The 17,551-nt window shown below is 36.1% G+C and overlaps 2 protein-coding genes across 4 annotated transcripts; both read left to right on the top strand.

Annotated features, from left to right (window-relative positions):
- Positions 1 to 1,516: 1,516 nt before the first annotated feature.
- On the top strand, positions 1,517 to 6,699 carry LOC113701096 (uncharacterized). Of its 3 annotated transcripts, none has more exons than XM_027221594.2 (10): positions 1,517 to 1,633; positions 3,270 to 3,640; positions 3,744 to 3,874; positions 3,973 to 4,058; positions 4,207 to 4,301; positions 4,579 to 4,675; positions 5,204 to 5,318; positions 5,534 to 5,688; positions 5,774 to 5,899; positions 6,231 to 6,699. In XM_027221594.2, exons 2-10 carry the CDS (start codon positions 3,459 to 3,461, stop codon positions 6,438 to 6,440), a joined length of 1,197 nt encoding a protein of 398 aa, XP_027077395.1. In that variant the 5' UTR covers positions 1,517 to 1,633; positions 3,270 to 3,458; the 3' UTR covers positions 6,441 to 6,699. The 3 variants fall into 3 exon arrangements, with proteins under 3 accessions (XP_027077395.1, XP_027077394.1, XP_027077392.1); XM_027221593.2 differs by having other exon boundaries at positions 4,552 to 4,675; XM_027221591.2 differs by having other exon boundaries at positions 1,529 to 1,665; positions 4,552 to 4,675.
- Positions 6,700 to 7,980: 1,281 nt separating this feature from the next.
- On the top strand, positions 7,981 to 15,854 carry LOC113702337 (uncharacterized). Its single transcript, XM_072059353.1, has 12 exons — positions 7,981 to 8,654; positions 9,224 to 9,305; positions 10,129 to 10,205; positions 10,568 to 10,674; positions 11,279 to 11,408; positions 12,654 to 12,770; positions 12,880 to 12,971; positions 13,579 to 13,645; positions 13,752 to 13,830; positions 13,928 to 14,019; positions 14,465 to 14,608; positions 15,104 to 15,854. Exons 1-12 carry the CDS (start codon positions 8,520 to 8,522, stop codon positions 15,242 to 15,244), a joined length of 1,263 nt encoding a protein of 420 aa, XP_071915454.1. The 5' UTR covers positions 7,981 to 8,519; the 3' UTR covers positions 15,245 to 15,854.
- Positions 15,855 to 17,551: the final 1,697 nt, after the last annotated feature.

Genomic DNA, 17,551 nt, shown 5'->3' with positions numbered 1-17,551 from the left:
TTTTTGGTCTTGGGCACAACCAATAAAGTTCACATCGATCAAGAAGTTGCAGGATTTTTGCAGAAGATTTCCCAAAAGTAGTCTTAAAGTGTTCTTTTTTTTTTTTTCCCTCTCAACTCAAAGGTGAACTATGGTGATAGTTTTGTTACGGCTGATTTTGACTTGTTTGAAGTTTCACTCGTGTCTTCATCAAATTCCTCAAAATTTTCATTTCCTGAAAATCAAGCCACTTGCCAAAGTTCAATACCTTGAAAACCAAACTAACGAGTAATTTCATTTCAAGAAAATGTTACACGAATGATGAAGGAAAATATTACAAGACCCCAAGTCAAGGCCCATTTGAAAATGATATAGCAACGCCAATATTGTATGACCAAATTGAGGCCATTTTGAAAATCATAAACAAAAAAAAATTGATTATTATGGAAATATGCAGAGGGTAAAGGAAAAAGAAAAAAAAAAGGAATAAAAACGGCAAAATAACTAATCCACTGATAAAAGAGGGGAAAAAAAAGGAATAAAAATTGAAGTCCCCTAAAGGCCTAAACCATACTTTTGTTCTTCATCCTCTCCTGGCTAAGACGCAACAGTAACTAATTTTGTGGTAATTGAAATTTGAAAATCCCAATTACTAAAAAGGTATGAGGGTATATTCAATATTTTAGGCCGTTCGAACCTTGCCTCCCATAAAAAGTCACACTATGTGACGATTTTCATTGGTCATTTTCGATGGAGTTTCTACTCACATTGAGTCCCCTCCCCTTCTCTCTAGATTAGGTTAGATTAGATTATAGGAATCCTATCGTTGCGACAAAGAAAAAAGTATATTAATTATGTTGATGAATTATAAGTGTACCTTTTAATATTAGAATTTATTATGATTTGCTATAATATCTTCTACTAATTTCCTTTTTAAGTTGCTCCTTTTGCTGTTAAACTTGTGTTTCTTATCTTGTTGTCTTGTTGCCCCTTACAATCCAAGAGTTCGAATATTAATCGTCGCAAAATTGTAAAATTACTTATTTGCTGCAATTTCTTTTTATTGCATTTACATCTCATCCAATAATGAAATTGATGATTGAAATAGGAAAAAGAGCTAAAGATGTGTAATTTGTCATAATTTCTTCATTGCACTTACATCCAAGAATCTTTTCATTTTCTTCTAGTTTAACACATAATTTGCTCTTTCTGTTGATTTTGTAATTTCAGTTTGTTAATATCCACAAAATCGAAGATAATAAAAAGACGTCGTATTAACTAGAAACGAAAAGAGTGAAAATAGATAAGAGACGGAAAAATAGATTTTGTTTTTAGTTTTACAAATTTATTGTCTTAAATTTAACATTGTCTACCTAATGGAAGGCATTATAAGTATTTTACCATGTCAAGGGAGGTAAATATAATTTTTTAAACTTGATGGGAGTCAAATGAAATTGTTTGAAACTTGAAGGGAGGTTTCTGAAATTAACCCAGAAGAAAGGTGTCGCATGAGGACAGGTAGGTGAAAAGCTTTATCATCAGCATCATCTATTTGTACGAGACTGATAGAAACACAAACTGGGATAAAAGGTGAACAAGAAGAAGACGATAAAAGAATAATGAGATCGGAATAAGGAGTAAAGCTGTCCACTTTGTAAGTCGACATCCTCTTCCCCTGCTCATGCTGTAAGTCCATGCATTTGTAGTTGATTGCTCCTGGTCTTAATCTCCGTAGCATAGAAGAAAAGCTGCTATCTGAAATTAAGAATTTGTGTTTTTTGACTGTTAATAGAAGCCCAGTTAGTATAGGGTATTATTTGAAATATATATTTAGAATAATTACTGTAGCACTCTTTATGATGTGATGTACGGAGATAAAATGATAATTGTGAAGATAAAAAGTTGTATTGAAAATTGTAATGGTGGTGTCAGCAAATATATTTGGCCAAATAATCTACTATCCAAACAAGTATTTCACGCAGTGAAGTGAACTGGGAATTCTTGGATGTAATGTGCCTACTTATGTTTGTGATTTTCTGCAGTTTGTCTATTTTTCAATGCCAGAGGTTACTTGGGGAGTAGTCTTTGTGAGAATGGAATGATCATGTTATCTTTTATGTTAGTCCATTTTGCAAAGAATAAATCTTTGGAGTTGAACTATAATTTGTTTCGTCATTTCTGAGTTTATGCTACTTTATAGTTAAACCCTGATATTTTACTCAACAGAGTTGTCTTCGTGTTTGATGTTGTAAATAGTCTGGGACTCTTTGGGGCTAGCGCTTATGCAATTCTGTCTTGACGTAACACAAGAATAAACATATGCAAGGGTAGGCATCCTGAGAGCTGGACCTAGATAATTTGAAATAACAATTTTCTAAGCGGGATGAGCGGGCATCCTATTTCTAGTCGTAATCCTCAATTCCTCAAATGTAGCTTTAATGTTTAAGATGTGTTTTTATAGGCTAGAAGTGGATTAGATTGTACATATTTGGCTTTGTCAGAGTTGCATGATGTATTCTTAAGAGGAGCAGCTTATTAAGCTTTGAAACATGAACTCAGGTTTAGCAAGATCTTCTAGTTGCTCGAACTCGATTAACATGAGTTTAACTTCAAGCTTAAATTGTTAGTTGCATTGTACTTGGAAAGTCTCTAATAAATTAAAGTTAGTACTTAATGTTCTGCAATCCCTTTAATAATGAGTACTATCAGAGATAAAAACTAGACATGCTGTATCTTTCGATTGTTGCCAATGTATCTGAACTTTTGACATTCTAAATTGATAAGATTTTCTTAGGGCTAGATTAATAGTAATTTCAGTAGTATCTGAAGACATTGAAGCATATTGCTCTTGATGTTTTCAAGCACTACTAGACTAAAAGGTGCGTACTCGAAAAAATTTGTTTGTTGCATTCGTTTTTATCATTAGATTATTAATTTCTAACATGTTCACCTTTGGTTATTTTTCTGTCATGAACCTTTATCTGTTTTCTTTACCCTTTTCGAAATCCATTAAAAATTGGAATTCAATTACTTGTGAGTAACCAATTCCCTCAAGAATTTACTGAAATATTGTGGACTCTAACTACAATGCATCAATCAAATAAAGCAAACATATAGCTATAACTTTAAATGTAACAGTTGTATCGTATCTTTATGAGATGTAACTGTAAGTGAAAAATTGTGTCCTATGCTTAAAGTACCTAAAGAACCAAAAGACAAAAACACATAGCTATAAATTTGATTCGTTAATATGGTAAATAGTTAATAATAACAAATTTCAATGTCCAAAGGAGGAGCACCAGGCACCAAGTGGCAGCAACTAGCAAGCAACTAACTCTACGTTGTGTTTGGAATAGAAAGAGTTATTCAATGGCAGAACCAAGACAAACTGCAGTGGCAACCAACCTGGAACAATAAGCTGATAAGGTGAGGTAAAGCTAAGCCAACAGGCACTGGCAGTGGAGATTTAGATATTAGACATGGAGGAGAAGCTGTCTGCTGTGACCAAGACGATAACACCCTCTCCCATACAACAATTATCCTTGCTTGCCCAACGCTGCAACGCCATCAACCTTTCCCAAGGTTTCCCGGATTTCCCTGCTCCTTCTCACATCAAAGAGGCTGCCATTTCTGCAATCAATTCTGACTTCAACCAGTACAGGTCGCTTTTTTTATTGTTTTATTAAATCTATTTCATTGGTTGGCATTAGTACTATAGCAGTACTAGCTTAATACACTGAAAGTTGTCTCAAATCTTAATCAAGGCACGTTCAAGGAATTTGTGAGTATGTGGCATGTAAAATGAAACAAACGCAAGGCCTAGACGTTGATCCTTTGACAGATATAGTTATATGTTGTGGCCAGTCTGAGGCTTTTGCAGCAACCATGTTTGCTAGTAAGTGTACTATATGTAATTTCTCTCTTACAACGGTCAACCTGGAAGTCTTGGGTGCTAAAATCTATAATATCTTTCTGTTTGTTTCTCCCCCCAAGTAATTGATCAGGGTGATGAAGTTATACTGTTTGATCCATCATATGAGACATATGACACTTGTATTAGATTGGCCGGAGGAGTCCCTGTAAGCTTCCCCATATTGTTATTAGTAATATGCTATTGTTAAATATGGAATTAGAGTAATTTATGCCATAGCTTCTCTGCCTTCAGGTTTATCAGCTTTGGACTGATGGTGCTCAATTGATTTCTCATCATTGTATTATAAACTACAGGTGTATGTTCCCCTTGATCCACCATGCTGGAAACTTGATCCAGACAAATTTATAAAATCATTTACTGCTAAGACCAAAGCTCTAGTGGTCAACAGGTATGCGTTCATTCAATTAAATAACCTCACAGAACACACCACACGACTGTGGAAAAAGAATTTCTTTTCTTAGTTGGTAGGTTTTCAGTGGTGCAAGAAGATTTATTTGACCTGAAATAAATTCAGATTTGTCATTTTTGAACCATTTATTTTTCTAATAAACCATGCCTTGTAGAGTTCTGTTGCGCAAAACAGACCAGTTATTACTGAGCATCATTCTTAAGAATTCATGCATCCTGTATTGCATTAGAAAAGAGACTGATACAAAGTGGCACAGTCCTCACAACCCAACAGGGAAAGTTTTTACCAAGGATGATCTTGAGATTATTGCTGGAGCTTGCAGAACCTGGGATATTCTAGCTGTTACAGATGAAGTATGATAACCTTTTATAATTGCCTGATTTGAGCTTCATGTACAAAATGATTTTTCTTGGCACAAATGTGGCACTAAGAGGCATTCTTGCCTTTTATGTTGCATATCTAATTGCCTGATTGAGCTTCATGTACAAAATGATTTTGGGCTATGTGCTTGTGAATTTTTACTATTTTGATTTTAGAATTCTGAGGTTTTTGAATATCCACAGAAACTGGTTTAACTTTATACATGAATCATAGTCCTTATTTACGTGGTTATTGTTCTATACTTTCCACAGATATAGCTGAATCAACTGAAAGTTATGTCTACATGAATTTCTTTGACAAATGATTTGTCTTCTTAATTTATCCTTTCTCAGTAAGTAAACATTTTTCATTACCAGACAATGGCTTCTGATATAATATCATGTGTCTAGATTGGTGAGAAATCTAGGTTCACGAGTAAATAATTAGTAGTTGACCAACTTTATTTTATCCTCTACATCTTTTGCAATTTTGTTCACTTCTATTTTGTAATGTCGCTTCAGGTGTACGAGCATATTACTTTTGACAATGAAAAGCATATATCACTTGCCACACTTCCAGAGATGCAGAAGCGGACCATTGTGACATCATCATTGTCAAAAACTTTTAGCGTTACAGGTGAAAAATTGATTGTCCTACCTGGGTGTTCATTATTGCTGCCCGCTGTTTTACCTTGTTGACAAGAGTCAGATGGTCTGCTCTGTCTCTCCCCATTTTTTGGGTCCCTTGCATAGAATTATCATGAATTGCTTAAATCATTGATTCTTGCTACTATTACTCAGCCTGGTAGGAGGACATGTGCACTTATGCTCTGTCATGGTGTGAATATTTAGGTTGGAGGATTGGATGGGCGATTGCTCCGGCTAGGATTGCATTGGCGATTCAAAACATCCATGTAAAAGTTACAGATTGTGCTCCAGCACCTTTCCAGGAAGCAGCCTTGACTGCTTTGAGAAGTTCTCCTCAATACTTTGATTCATTGAGAAGGGTAAGATCCAACATCTCACTTTTCAAGGTCTTGTACGTACTGGAAGTTGTGGTCTGTTCCTAATAAAATCTGTTCTGATGCGTAGGACTATCAATCGAGAAGAGATTTCATTCATGAGTTGCTTGTAAAGGTTGGCTTCCCAATGCAGTTTAGGCCAATGGGTTCAGTCTTCGTGTTTGCAGAGCTTCCTGAGAGTTGCACTCTTTCTGATGTAGGCGCCTCGTCACATACTCTTATCTATTTACCTCATTGTGAAAGCATGATGGATCAATTTTCTGCTTGTTCCATATTCTACAAGGCAAATTTTTTGTAGTTTGAATACTGATCTTCGCCCAGAAGTTTCAATTTTGATCTGAAACCCGTTCAGCATTTTATGTAATTCCTCTGAAAAATTCTTACTTGTGCCTTATCAGTCTTCCAAAAGTCGAGACATGTGTGTCCGTTTATGAATAGGCATGCCTTCAACATAACCTCCCTAGAAATCACAGCAATTGATTCATCGGTGGGTGGACCGTAGCTATTAATCAATTTTACAATTTCAGGTTGAATTTGTGGAGCAACTCATCAAACAAGCAGGTGTGGTAGCTGTGCCAGGAAGCGGATTCTTTCACAAAAGCTCCTGTTCATCTACATTTAGCTACCAGAGCAGATATATACGGTTTGCCTTCTGCAAGAGCTTTGATACGCTGAACATTGCCGCTCAAAAGATTACGGGGCTCGTTAAAGAAACCGGGCGTTTGGAGCTATTTTAGTCTGGTAGGACAGCTGACAATGGGATGTTCTTTATCAAAAATCATGCTAGCAGTCTAATTATCCCACCTTATTGTCTTTCTAGACTTTTCCTCTTTTATTAATAGCACGATCGACTTCAACTCTGGAGTTAATTTGGAATCAATTCATGCGAACAAATTACGTGAAATTACTTGAGATCTGGGGTCAGTTTGGTACGCTGTAAAATCTTTTGAAGGGAAAATATTCTTCAGCAAAATAATATTGTTTTCTTCAGCAAAATATTTTAACTTGATAGAATGTACAACTACTTGTCCTGCAGTTTTGAAAGCATGCGAGTTCAACTTTCATTGTCTGATAAATTGCTGTTGCCAACCCCTAAGCTTGGGGCAACTGATAAGCAGGTTACTAATGCCAATGAAAGATCACAAATTCGACTTCTGCATGTGTCGTCTTGAAAAGCTCTGGGTCAAGTTTTCACCCTCGAATAAGAGTTGGACTCTGAGGGGCGCTCCCTGGACCGAATCCGGATTAGTCTCACGAAAGGGTAGGGATACCGGATGCTCAGAGGAAAAAAAATTGCTGTTGACGAATGATCTGTAAAAGTTACTGTAAACTATCTATATGTGGTGGTAATGTTTTCCGATCTCTAAAATAAATTTTATGATGCAAAATGATATGATTTTTCGGTTGCACTCTTATATAAGTCTTCAAATATAACAATTTTAAATGATACCAAAAAATTTATCTATTTGAGTACGGGTCAATCTCAAATTGGCAACCACCAACTGCAACAATTGAACTTGAAACTTGAGATGTGCGAAATTTTCAATCGTTTGTGGGTAAGGAAGGAAAGGAGAGAACATTTTCATCGAGCCCAACTGGAGTACTTAATGAAAAAAAAGAATGGAATATCCCTGTAGGGTTTAAAGTTCCTAAGAAAACTGGGCCTTGTTTGACAGACAAGTTTTTTGTTAAGTTTATTTGTTACAAGTTTTTTAAAAATTTTAACTACAATAACCTCACAAATTTTTTTAAAGTTTTTAAACTATACATTTTAAAATATTCAAAAATTTACACACTTTAAAAATTTTTTTAAAAACTTCTACAGTAAGTTACAGTAAAATTTTAGACAAACACTCAAAAAACTCACTTGCCAAACGAGACAGATCAATCCAATATACATCTCGATATTGATAAAACCGATTTATATCCAATTTTAAAAAAAATCTTAAAATAGTTTGAGAATAAATATTAAATTTGATTTCTAAAATTCCGATTACTAGCCGAATTATCATCGAATTTTATGTTAGATAGGATATTATATACTATTTAATAATATCACATACTGATGTTAAATTTATTCTTGAGCCTTAATTTATTTTAAATCAATATTTTTTACTTGCTTCTAGAGTTTTAAGTATTATGGAATTACGGATTATTCAGTCGAAATTCAATTATCAATATTTAATTTACCAAATTAAACTTTAAACGGTAATTAAAGAAAACCAAAGATTTTTTTTTAAAAAAAATCGTTATGGATTACTTGGCGATGGGCACTCCTCATTTTCCAATTATTCGTTGCACTCCGCTGGTCTGTAACCTTTTTTGTATTGCTGCTTTAGCAGCTGTAGTTCGCGCGAAGGTCAAAGTCAAACCGGAGAAGCGAAACTAATACTACTATTATCATCAGTATGGCATCGGCGGTGGTAACAGTCGCAGTCGACGACGGCGAAGCTACGCCACTACTACAGAGTGCTTCAGATGACTTTCCGAGGAGGAGAGGATCATCGGCGATTAGAGGAGGAGGAGAGATCACCGCTTCAGTCTCTGCGGAGGAGCCTGACAGTAACGACGGGTCAACACCACCCGTGGCAACCGCACCAAAACAACGCCTTGTGTCTCTCGACGTTTTCCGCGGTCTCACTGTAGCTGGACGTCTCTGCAATTTCACCGCCATTCCACCCTCACCTGCTCACCCTCTTTAGCTTCTTCTTCGTCTTTTTTTTTTTTTTTAAACTTTTTTCCCATTTGTATGGTTTGGATTGCTGATAATTTTGTTGTTAAATATTGTTTTTTTTTTTTTGGGTTTTTGGCAGCTGATGATTTTGGTGGACGACGCTGGAAAAGCTTTCCCGTCTATAAATCACGCGCCTTGGTTTGGAGTGACACTTGCTGACTTTGTTATGCCGTTTTTCCTCTTTGGAGTTGGTGTTTCTGTTACTCTCGTCTTCAAGGTGCTCTTCCCCATTCCTTAATTACCAAACTTGGGTGAAGAATCACCTAATGGTACTTAATTGGTGTGGAACTTCATAACTCATTTGCTGTGAAACTTTGAAAGAAGCGAAAGTATGATTTGTGTCTTTTTCACATTGAGTGGACTTCTGAGATATGGAGTAGAGAAGAGGGTATTGTGATGATGGGATGGGATGGGTTGGGGAGGACATGCCAAAGAAGAGGAGGCCGGATAATTAGATGAAGAATGAAAAAAGAACAGGAATGAGAGATTTGATTATGGTGGTTGGTTTAGGTCGAAAGAAGAAGATGAAGCCCCTTGGTCTGTTTCTTATAGTAGAACATCGACTTGCATTGATTTTGAATTTTGCTAATATGCATAAAAATAATAATGTTCTTAAATATGGAAAATATATCAATATTTATTTAATTACCCCTAACTACTACACTGTTAAGCAACTAGCTCCATTCTAACAAAATAAAGAAAAAGAAAGAGAAGAGTATCAGCTCTACTGTTGTTGCCTTGTTGTTCTTGAATACTGATGTGCCAAAACTTGTTTTCCAAATGCAGAAAGTACCTAGCAAACCTGAAGCAATGAAGAAAGTTGTAATCAGATCAATTAGGCTTTTCCTTTTGGGATTGATTCTTCAAGGTTTGTTGGCTGTCACCTACAAAACATCCATTCTCTTCCTATCATAACTGCTTTAAGTTCTCTCTCTTCCTTTTTGCTTTGGGGGTTTTGAATCATATGTGCTTTCTTTATGGAATAATAGCTGCCACGAAAAAATGTGTTTAGCAGAGGCGGATAGAGAGCAGGGATGGCTCCCTCGTGTTTATTTAGAATTCTTTTATACGGGGTGAGTTGGTCTTCAGTTGATCTGAAATGATAAAGATGCTTCAATTAAATCAGGAATTTTGTGCCATTGTTAGCAGGAAATTGAAAAAATTACTTCCCTAGGTGGAAGATTTCACTTGTCTGCTTCTTCTGTTCATCTAGGCCGGCTTTGGGTATCAAGGACATTACTACTGGGAATCAATTTAACCTCATAGCCCAGTAAAATTTGTATTATATATGAATTCAGCAAAGTGTATGCTAGCATTATGGTTTCTCGCTGTGATAAATTCCTAGTCAAAATTGTTTTAATAGAATCACTGATTTTGGCTTCCTGAGTATCAAGTGTTCAACATTGAGACCAAAAAGAGCAACCTTGAAAACAGAGGGAATTATGATTGTTTCCTGTTTTTGAAAAAAAAATGAGGAAAAGGAGATTAATTAAGTCTGAAGTTGAGGACATCACATCTTATCTTAGTAATTGCTTAAATCAGATGAATTAAGTGTCAAGTTCAAAGTTTATTGGTAGAATTTTTGATTAATCATGTTTTATAGCAAACAGAATAATATACACCATTACAGCAAGTTTGCTTTCTTTACCGGACTAACACTTCATATTTTACATAACTTGATGGAATCGTAGGTGGGTATTTCCATGGGCGTGATGATTTAACTTATGGAGTTGATCTTGGCAAGATAAGATGGATGGGTGTGCTGCAGGTATGTAAGTTGGCTTTTAGGATTTAATGACTAGCATGTTATGCTATTGCTACATATAAGGGCTAAGGAAGATATTTGGTATAAAACACATTTTAAAATCCTGCAAATCCCCTTCACACAAGATAATAGTATTTCTAAATTCCATGATGATGGTGTTATGTTACAAAGATACCTACTCATCTACTTTCCTCCTTTTAAGCACACTTATGTGATGTGCGCCTCAATAACTATTAATCTTCTCAACCTTTGCCTGATTTCATGTTTGATCTTCTGCTTGTATGGTTGAATAATTCGGCCAAATGTCTCTGACTCTATATCAAGTCTTTGTGAGGTTTTATCTTGTAGTTTGTGTTGTGCTGCAGAGGATCTCCATTGGGTACTTCTTGGCTTCGATTATGGAGATTTGGCTGGTGAATAATGTAGCGGTCGATTCAGTGGTGACATTTGTAAGAAGATACTACTTCCAGTTGTAAGCATTCGGTATTATACCTTTCTTGAAATTTCCAAAAATGTTTTCAGTTTAAGGATGGTTAACCCTTTTTAGGGTCACCTGTTTGTTGATATCACTCTGTTCTCATTTATTGTGAAGAAACATTCTTGTCATGAACTTCATTTCAACTATGACATAAAGAATATTTTCCCTTCAACAAGTACCTGGGTTGGATTCAGTGCTGAAGGGCCAGCTGAAGGCTGTTCTAGCCTATGTCTGTCTAGGAGCATTTGATAATATTAAAAGTTAAGAACGATACATGACTATATACTACCATAATCAGAAAATGGAAAGCATACTCATGTCTAAAATGTTTGAAGATAATACAACCATACTGTGGGGAAATCTTTTTTTTTCCTTTGAGATTCTTCATGTTGATGTGGCATTGGATTAAGTTACTGATTGAAAGACAAGCTGTGAGAATACAAGTGTCAATGTAAGATTCTAGAGGCATTTCTATTCGTGGGATGAGTACTATATGTGTCTGGTCCACATGATTATGTAAATGGTAAAACTTCATCTTTAATATTACATTACTGATGTTATTTTCATGTGGATTGATAAATTTGTATATTTTGTGCAGGGTGCTTGCAAGCTTACTTGGTGCTTTGTACATGGTATTGCTGTATTTTCTTTATATCCCAAGTTGGAGTTTTCAACTTCTTAATCTCAAGGTTGAGTCCATTCCTGGATACAGATCTGGCAATCAAACAGTAAGTCAACAAATTCAGGGATTGTGCAAATTTATCTATGACTGAAAAGTGTCTATTTTCTTATCAGATATTTCTGGGGCTTGGGGTGCACTCAAGGTTTGTAAAATCGGGATCCTACGTAGGATCGATTTTAGTTTCACAGGATCGGATCGTAGGATCGGATCGTAGTATCGTAAGATCCTATCAAAAGCTCTTAATTGCAATTAAAGGTTACAATTCTTTGATAAATTATAAATATACAATAAATATTTTCATTTATTTGCAAAATGGAGCTTCGTATTTCACAAATTTACCAAAAAATTGTAGGATCGTACGATCCTACCGATCCTACGATCCTACGATCCTACACGATCCTGCTACGATTCTATGCGATCCTGCAAAAATTAATATGATTTGCGACTCTGCATACGATCCGGATCGATTTTGGTTATCCGGATCGTAGGATCGTACGATCCTACGATCCGGATCGCGATTTTGACAACTATGGGTGCACTGAGACAGGTTGGAAGATACTTTATAGGATATGCTTAAGGGCTATATCATGTGTAAAGTATTTGTTTAAAACTATCCTTCAGAATTTAGTTTCAGTAATGATCTTGGTAGTTTAAATTTCCATCTGTGTGGAGTTCACTCTGCTAACTTGTCAGAAAGAGCTAAAAGCTGCAAAACTTGTGGAAATGTTAGTTAATGGCTTATGACTTGGTACACTTGGTAACTGTGTTGGTTTGTATAGCATAGAAAGTCAAATTTATGGTAGTATGTGCAAGTTAAGAGCTTTCCCTTCAGATGAAGGATAGATTTTGGGGGACAAAAAATAGTTTCCTGGTTTGGGATTTGAGACTCTTCCCTATTGGGAACGTATCCACTTCACTCTTTGATCTTAGACGTGGATAGCTTAAGTGAAATCGAGGGCTAAGAACAAAGTTGTTGTAACAAATTTTGGTTGATTCACTTATGGTAACAGCATAGCATTCTGTAGCCATTCTAGTTGGTGTTTTCATATAATGGAGGACTATTTTACATTTGATGAAGTTGTCCTCACTCATGTTTTCATAAGTTTCCAAAGATATTACTTTTTAGGAAGCTGAAGTATCCCAACTTTGCTTGTAATAGAAACATATGAAAGAGATCCCTGCATCTCTCTCTCTCTCTCTCTTGATGATTCCCTGTTTCTGTTAAGGGAGAGGAAAACAGGTTATGCATACCTGCTTAACGTAGTGAGTCTAAAATATTTATTCCAACTAGGTTCAATGTGGAGTGAGGGGCAGTCTTGAACCTGCTTGCAATGCAGTTGGTTTGATTGATCGGTATGTCCTTGGTCAACAGCATCTTTATCAACGTCCAGTATACAGAAGAACAAAGGTTTTCCCTTGAAGCTTTTTATTTTTTGTGGCTTGCACATTTCTTTTTATCTTTTAAATGAAGTTTTCCAGCAACAAAGTATTGATTTTTGTCTTGTTTTGTCTTAAAGGAATGCAGTGTCAACTCACCTGATTATGGCCCTCTCCCAGCAGATGCTCCTGGATGGTGCCTTGCTCCGTTTGACCCTGAGGGCATCCTAAGGTTTATATCTTGAGCTGCCTTTTGTTTTGACCATAACTACGATGATCTTTTGTTTGTTAGAGACTACATAATCTTTCAAAATTATTATGGAACAATTTTATCATGGTGGTCATTACATTTTCTAATAGCACATGATCATAAGAAAAGAAAAAGCACGTGAGATTGGTTACAATCTGTGTTTTGTTTATTGTCCTATGTTTTAACTTTCAGTACAACTTATGTTGCGTGAAAGTGTCAATAATCAGAGCATTAATTACCATAGGAAACCAAGCACCGCAACCTACTGTAAATGGAGTTCCTGTGGTAATCATAGTCTTACCTCTTACCTCTTGCCTTGGCCTAAGTCAAAGCTTAAATTATGTTTGAACTAGTCTCACCAACTTGCTTAGGCAGTTTAACTTTCAGCTGCACATAAAATATTTTTGATAACTACATTCTTATTGTTCATGCTTGAGGATTTTTTTCTGTTTTGTTAATCTTTAGTCTTCATCATCACGCAAGATGTACTGATTGACATAGTTTTAGCTTTTGCTCTTTTGTAATTGCCAGTCTGTTTCTTACTGGAGAATCTTCTTGTTAAGTGATGGGATCTTAATATTTTTGGTAGTTCTTTGATGGCTGCCATTACGTGTTTTGTGGGATTGCATTATGGGCACATTCTTGTGCATGTTCAGGTAAGATGCAACATTTTTGCTCTCTCGGGCTTGTGGTAGTCTAGGGTTACTGATTTTTTCTTTTTCTAAGTGTCATACTGACTTATAATTGACTTATTTGCTGCAGGGCGAGATGGAAAGAGTGAAATTATGGTTTTTAACATCCATCCCTTTGCTAATCTTGGGATTTGGTTTGGAAGTTCTGGGTACTTGGTCTTTTCTTCCATAAGTTATGTTCATTTCTTTATCTCGTAATTTTTTTCAATTTATTAAAAGTTTCTGTCATATTGTTCGTTTCTTCAGGCATTCCTTTTTCTAAACCCTTGTACACATTGAGCTACATGTTCATCACTGCAGGCGCATCGGGCTTTCTCTTAACCATCATCTTTTATATTGTGAGTTTATTTGCTGAAGTTCAATTGTTGAATTTTCTCTTTTCTAAGAGTTAGTCCATTTTTTCTGATATCAACTTTTAATTTAGTACAATTGTTGGAAACATACCAAAAAGAGTAGTCAATATCCTCAAGGGGGTTTAGTTAGTAATGCTGTCAATTATGGTAGTTGTACTACTTAGCTATTTAGTTCTTCAGTAGTAGGCAAAATGCAAGTTGAAATTGAAGAAAAGTTTGGGTATATCTGTTGCACCATCTACTACCATGTAATCCTTGTCAGTGTTGCGTATTGGTAGAGACTTGTACGGATGTTTGTAACATGTAGTCTCACTATAAAACTTAATGAAGTATTATTTAGATATAAAGTCTGAAATAAGCTACTTTCCAGTGCATAAAACATCAAAAGTAAGAGAGTTCATGTGTTTTAAATTGATGATACTTGGTGCAGGTTGATGTGAAATGCATTAGAAAGCCAACAGTAATATTTCAGTGGATGGGAATGAACGCTCTCATAACTTATGCTTTGGCTGCTTGTGACCTGTTTCCAGCAGCTTTACAGGGTTTCTACTGGCGCTCACCTGAAAATAACCTTGTATGTCTCTTTCAGTTAGACGCTTCTTTGCCGTGGGTCTTTTCCATTTTTTAAGTATGGTATAACAACTTCATGTTCCTTTTTTTTTAAAAAAAAAAATCTGAGATGTTACTTATGCGGTAATAGAGGACAGAATACTACACTATGAGCTGTATTCTTTGGTGTGAGTATAGTTTTTGTAGCATTTGTAGATTCTATCTGAGACTCGTTTGCAGACAGCATTAAACAACTTGATTTAATCGTGCTGAAAAACAACTGGAAATGCAGAATCAATATTTTTGCTGGTAGTCTATTTTTCTTGAGTTAATTCTTTAGGAAAGTAATTCAGTTATTTCAACATTACTTTTTTTTCCCCATGATAAGTGTTCTCAGGCAACTGGTGCCTTTATTTGTATCAATGCTCATGTACAGTTGTTGAGCTTTGAACAGAGAATTTTGGTGATGGGATACTGGGCTCATCCTGAATAAACTTTTGAGTTCTTTATTTCTGTGCAGGTTGACTTCACTGAGAGGCTGTTCCAAACAATATTTCATTCTAAGAAGTGGGGTACATTGGGATTTGTCCTGCTTGAGATATTATTTTGGGGTGTAATTGCTGGATTCCTGCACATGAAACGTGTGTATATAAAACTGTAGCTTGTAGGTGCAGTATTGCATTGCATTGCATTGTAGCATGCCTCGGCAAGATAAACAAATTTGCAAAGTTACGCAGCTCAGAATATACAGGCAACCATACACCTCTTAGATGGTCGTGAAGCTCTATCCTGCACTAGGATGTCTTTCTTTGCACACTTTTATGAAAATAACTGGCCTATCAGATGAGCTGAAATACCAGGTCGACAGACAATGAACGCTATAGGATTTTGTCAGTTTTAGCTAGGATAAACATATTAGATTTTTTGTTTTTTGGCCTATGTTTCCAGAATTTTCTGTAAGTACCTAGTGAAGGAGACATGTAGGCAAGGCTATGCTGTAAATATGGTCTGTTGATGTTGGAGTTAGGCGTCAAGCATTGCTTGGAATCGAGGGAAAAACTGATCCTAAGAAGTGCAGATTCGATGACAAGGAATTCCGAAGTAACATACTCTCTGCCTTGCACTGTTCTTTGGCTTGGAACTAAATTATTTTATGTGAACCAGAAATCTTTATGTCTTATGTTAGCAAAGCTCGAGAGTGTAATGAGGCATTGTCATCAACATCTTAAGCTCTTTCTGTAAATTGTGAATGCCAATTTATTGCAAAGCTAGTCACCTGTTACATTGACATTAGAAACAAAAAACCAGTCCTGTTAAGTAGAAAGATTTGGATGAAGATTCCGGAGGATATGGAGGCAGTCTACACCTTCAAGCAAGGCATGTACAAGATTCGTCCTTTTTCCCCATGAATTGGTCACCTTGTCAAGGTTCTCAGTTAACAAGATAAGTGAACAAACGTATATCTTAGGTAATTCGTTGAAAAGGGGATTTGCATCCAAGTCTTTTCCGCCATACAAAAACTTTGCTTCAAACTATTCCAACCTCCTTTTTACCGCACTATCAACTAAAGTAACCTCCACGTACTTCTGTCCCTTCGCTCTGGGAGAGAGGCATAAATTTCCAGTAGCTCTCGCTCGAGAGGTACTTTCTAACAGGCCTTGGTGTTCCAAATCTCAGTAACATTTTTTTTTTTCCTTTTTTGTGGGGGGGATTACTCCAAATTTCAATCACAACTTCATACTTCTTGTCTCCAATTCCTCAGGAAATGGCCTCTGAGAAAGAACCATATAGTGAAGCTTCTGATGCCTCCTACACAACTGCCCCTCCTGAGAGATTGGAAGATAACAAGACCAGGCCTGAATCGTCATTGAGTAAAGCACTGGCTCATAGAGCACTATATGGTTCAAACGGTAGTCACCTTGGAAGAAGCAGAAGAAAAGGTAGAAATAAAGATATCAAGGTGCCGCCCAGTAGGCTCAGCAAAGTCTCCTTGGCTGACCAAACAGAGACAGAGACAGAGACAGCACAGTGATCCTTCAATTTGATTTTAGATATACAACAGTGACCTGTGTACCATTTTTATTTGTGATGCTAACATTTGTTCATCACTCCACCATGTGAATTTTTCTCCAAATCTTGGATCAGAAATTAAGGTTTTGAGTTGTGAGAACTAATGCCATGCTTCCATCTGTGAATAGCGTCACTAAACAATCAGTGAATAGCTAATCCAAATTTCTCAAAATTTCTCCTACATTTTCCTTAATGAACCCGCCAAAATCAGTCACGTTATTTCTTGGAGGAATGCAATATATCTCACTGGGGATGAAGGTACCAACCAAAACCAAAATCAATAGGGTGACGGAAGTTTAATCAGAACTAACGATCCCAGTCTGTTAGAAAAGCAATCATATTGTTCGATGTCAATTTACTTGAGTATTAGAGGTTCACGTCCTAATAGAAATTTGAGCAACCACCCTATATAATTACTCAATGATCGCTGGGAAGTTCATTCTGGATTTTTACCAGCTTAGGGAACAGCTTCCATTAACCTTTTTTTTTCCTTTTTACTGAACGAAATTTTCCATGAAATTAGTGCCCATAGCTTAATGCTAATGAGATGATTATCTTTAATTCTACCATTTTGTGATCGAGTATTGAAGCACTCAAGTTTCCTCGCAATGGTTATTGCTGTTTAAAAGACATTTGTGTATACTTGGTCTTTTAGTTAGAGCAGTGATTATTTAGATTTGAAGGTTATTGAGTTTAATACTAGCATTCTGCCTTGTGGTTTAATTTGCGTTGGTTTTTCTTTTTTCTTTTGCTTCATTTTTTTTTAATATCAATTATGACAAGGCTATAATGGATTGTTTGGTTTGTCAAGAAGCGGCAGAAATGGCTTATTTCAAATCGAGAATAATGAAAATTGGTGGCATTACTCAAACGACGAATGTGAACGGCTGACGAGTAC

Source organism: Coffea arabica, chromosome 7e, assembly GCF_036785885.1.
Source record: "Coffea arabica cultivar ET-39 chromosome 7e, Coffea Arabica ET-39 HiFi, whole genome shotgun sequence".
Classification (NCBI taxonomy): domain Eukaryota; kingdom Viridiplantae; phylum Streptophyta; class Magnoliopsida; order Gentianales; family Rubiaceae; genus Coffea; species Coffea arabica.
This window is presented reverse-complemented; position numbering and strand designations above follow the sequence as displayed.

Bases quoted from the DNA above. Each gene is read 5' to 3' on its own strand.
- LOC113701096 (XM_027221593.2), top strand. From the start codon at position 3,459: ATGGAGGAGAAGCTGTCTGCTGTGACCAAGACGATAACACCCTCTCCC. The intron at 4,059-4,206 runs GTAAGCTTCCCC...TATAAACTACAG, and splicing joins GATTGGCCGGAGGAGTCCCT to GTGTATGTTCCCCTTGATCC. The intron at 5,900-6,230 runs GTAGGCGCCTCG...TTACAATTTCAG, and splicing joins AGAGTTGCACTCTTTCTGAT to GTTGAATTTGTGGAGCAACT.
- LOC113702337 (XM_072059353.1), top strand. From the start codon at position 8,520: ATGATTTTGGTGGACGACGCTGGAAAAGCTTTCCCGTCTATAAATCAC. The intron at 10,675-11,278 runs GTAAGCATTCGG...TATTTTGTGCAG, and splicing joins AGAAGATACTACTTCCAGTT to GGTGCTTGCAAGCTTACTTG. The intron at 13,646-13,751 runs GTAAGATGCAAC...TATTTGCTGCAG, and splicing joins ACATTCTTGTGCATGTTCAG to GGCGAGATGGAAAGAGTGAA.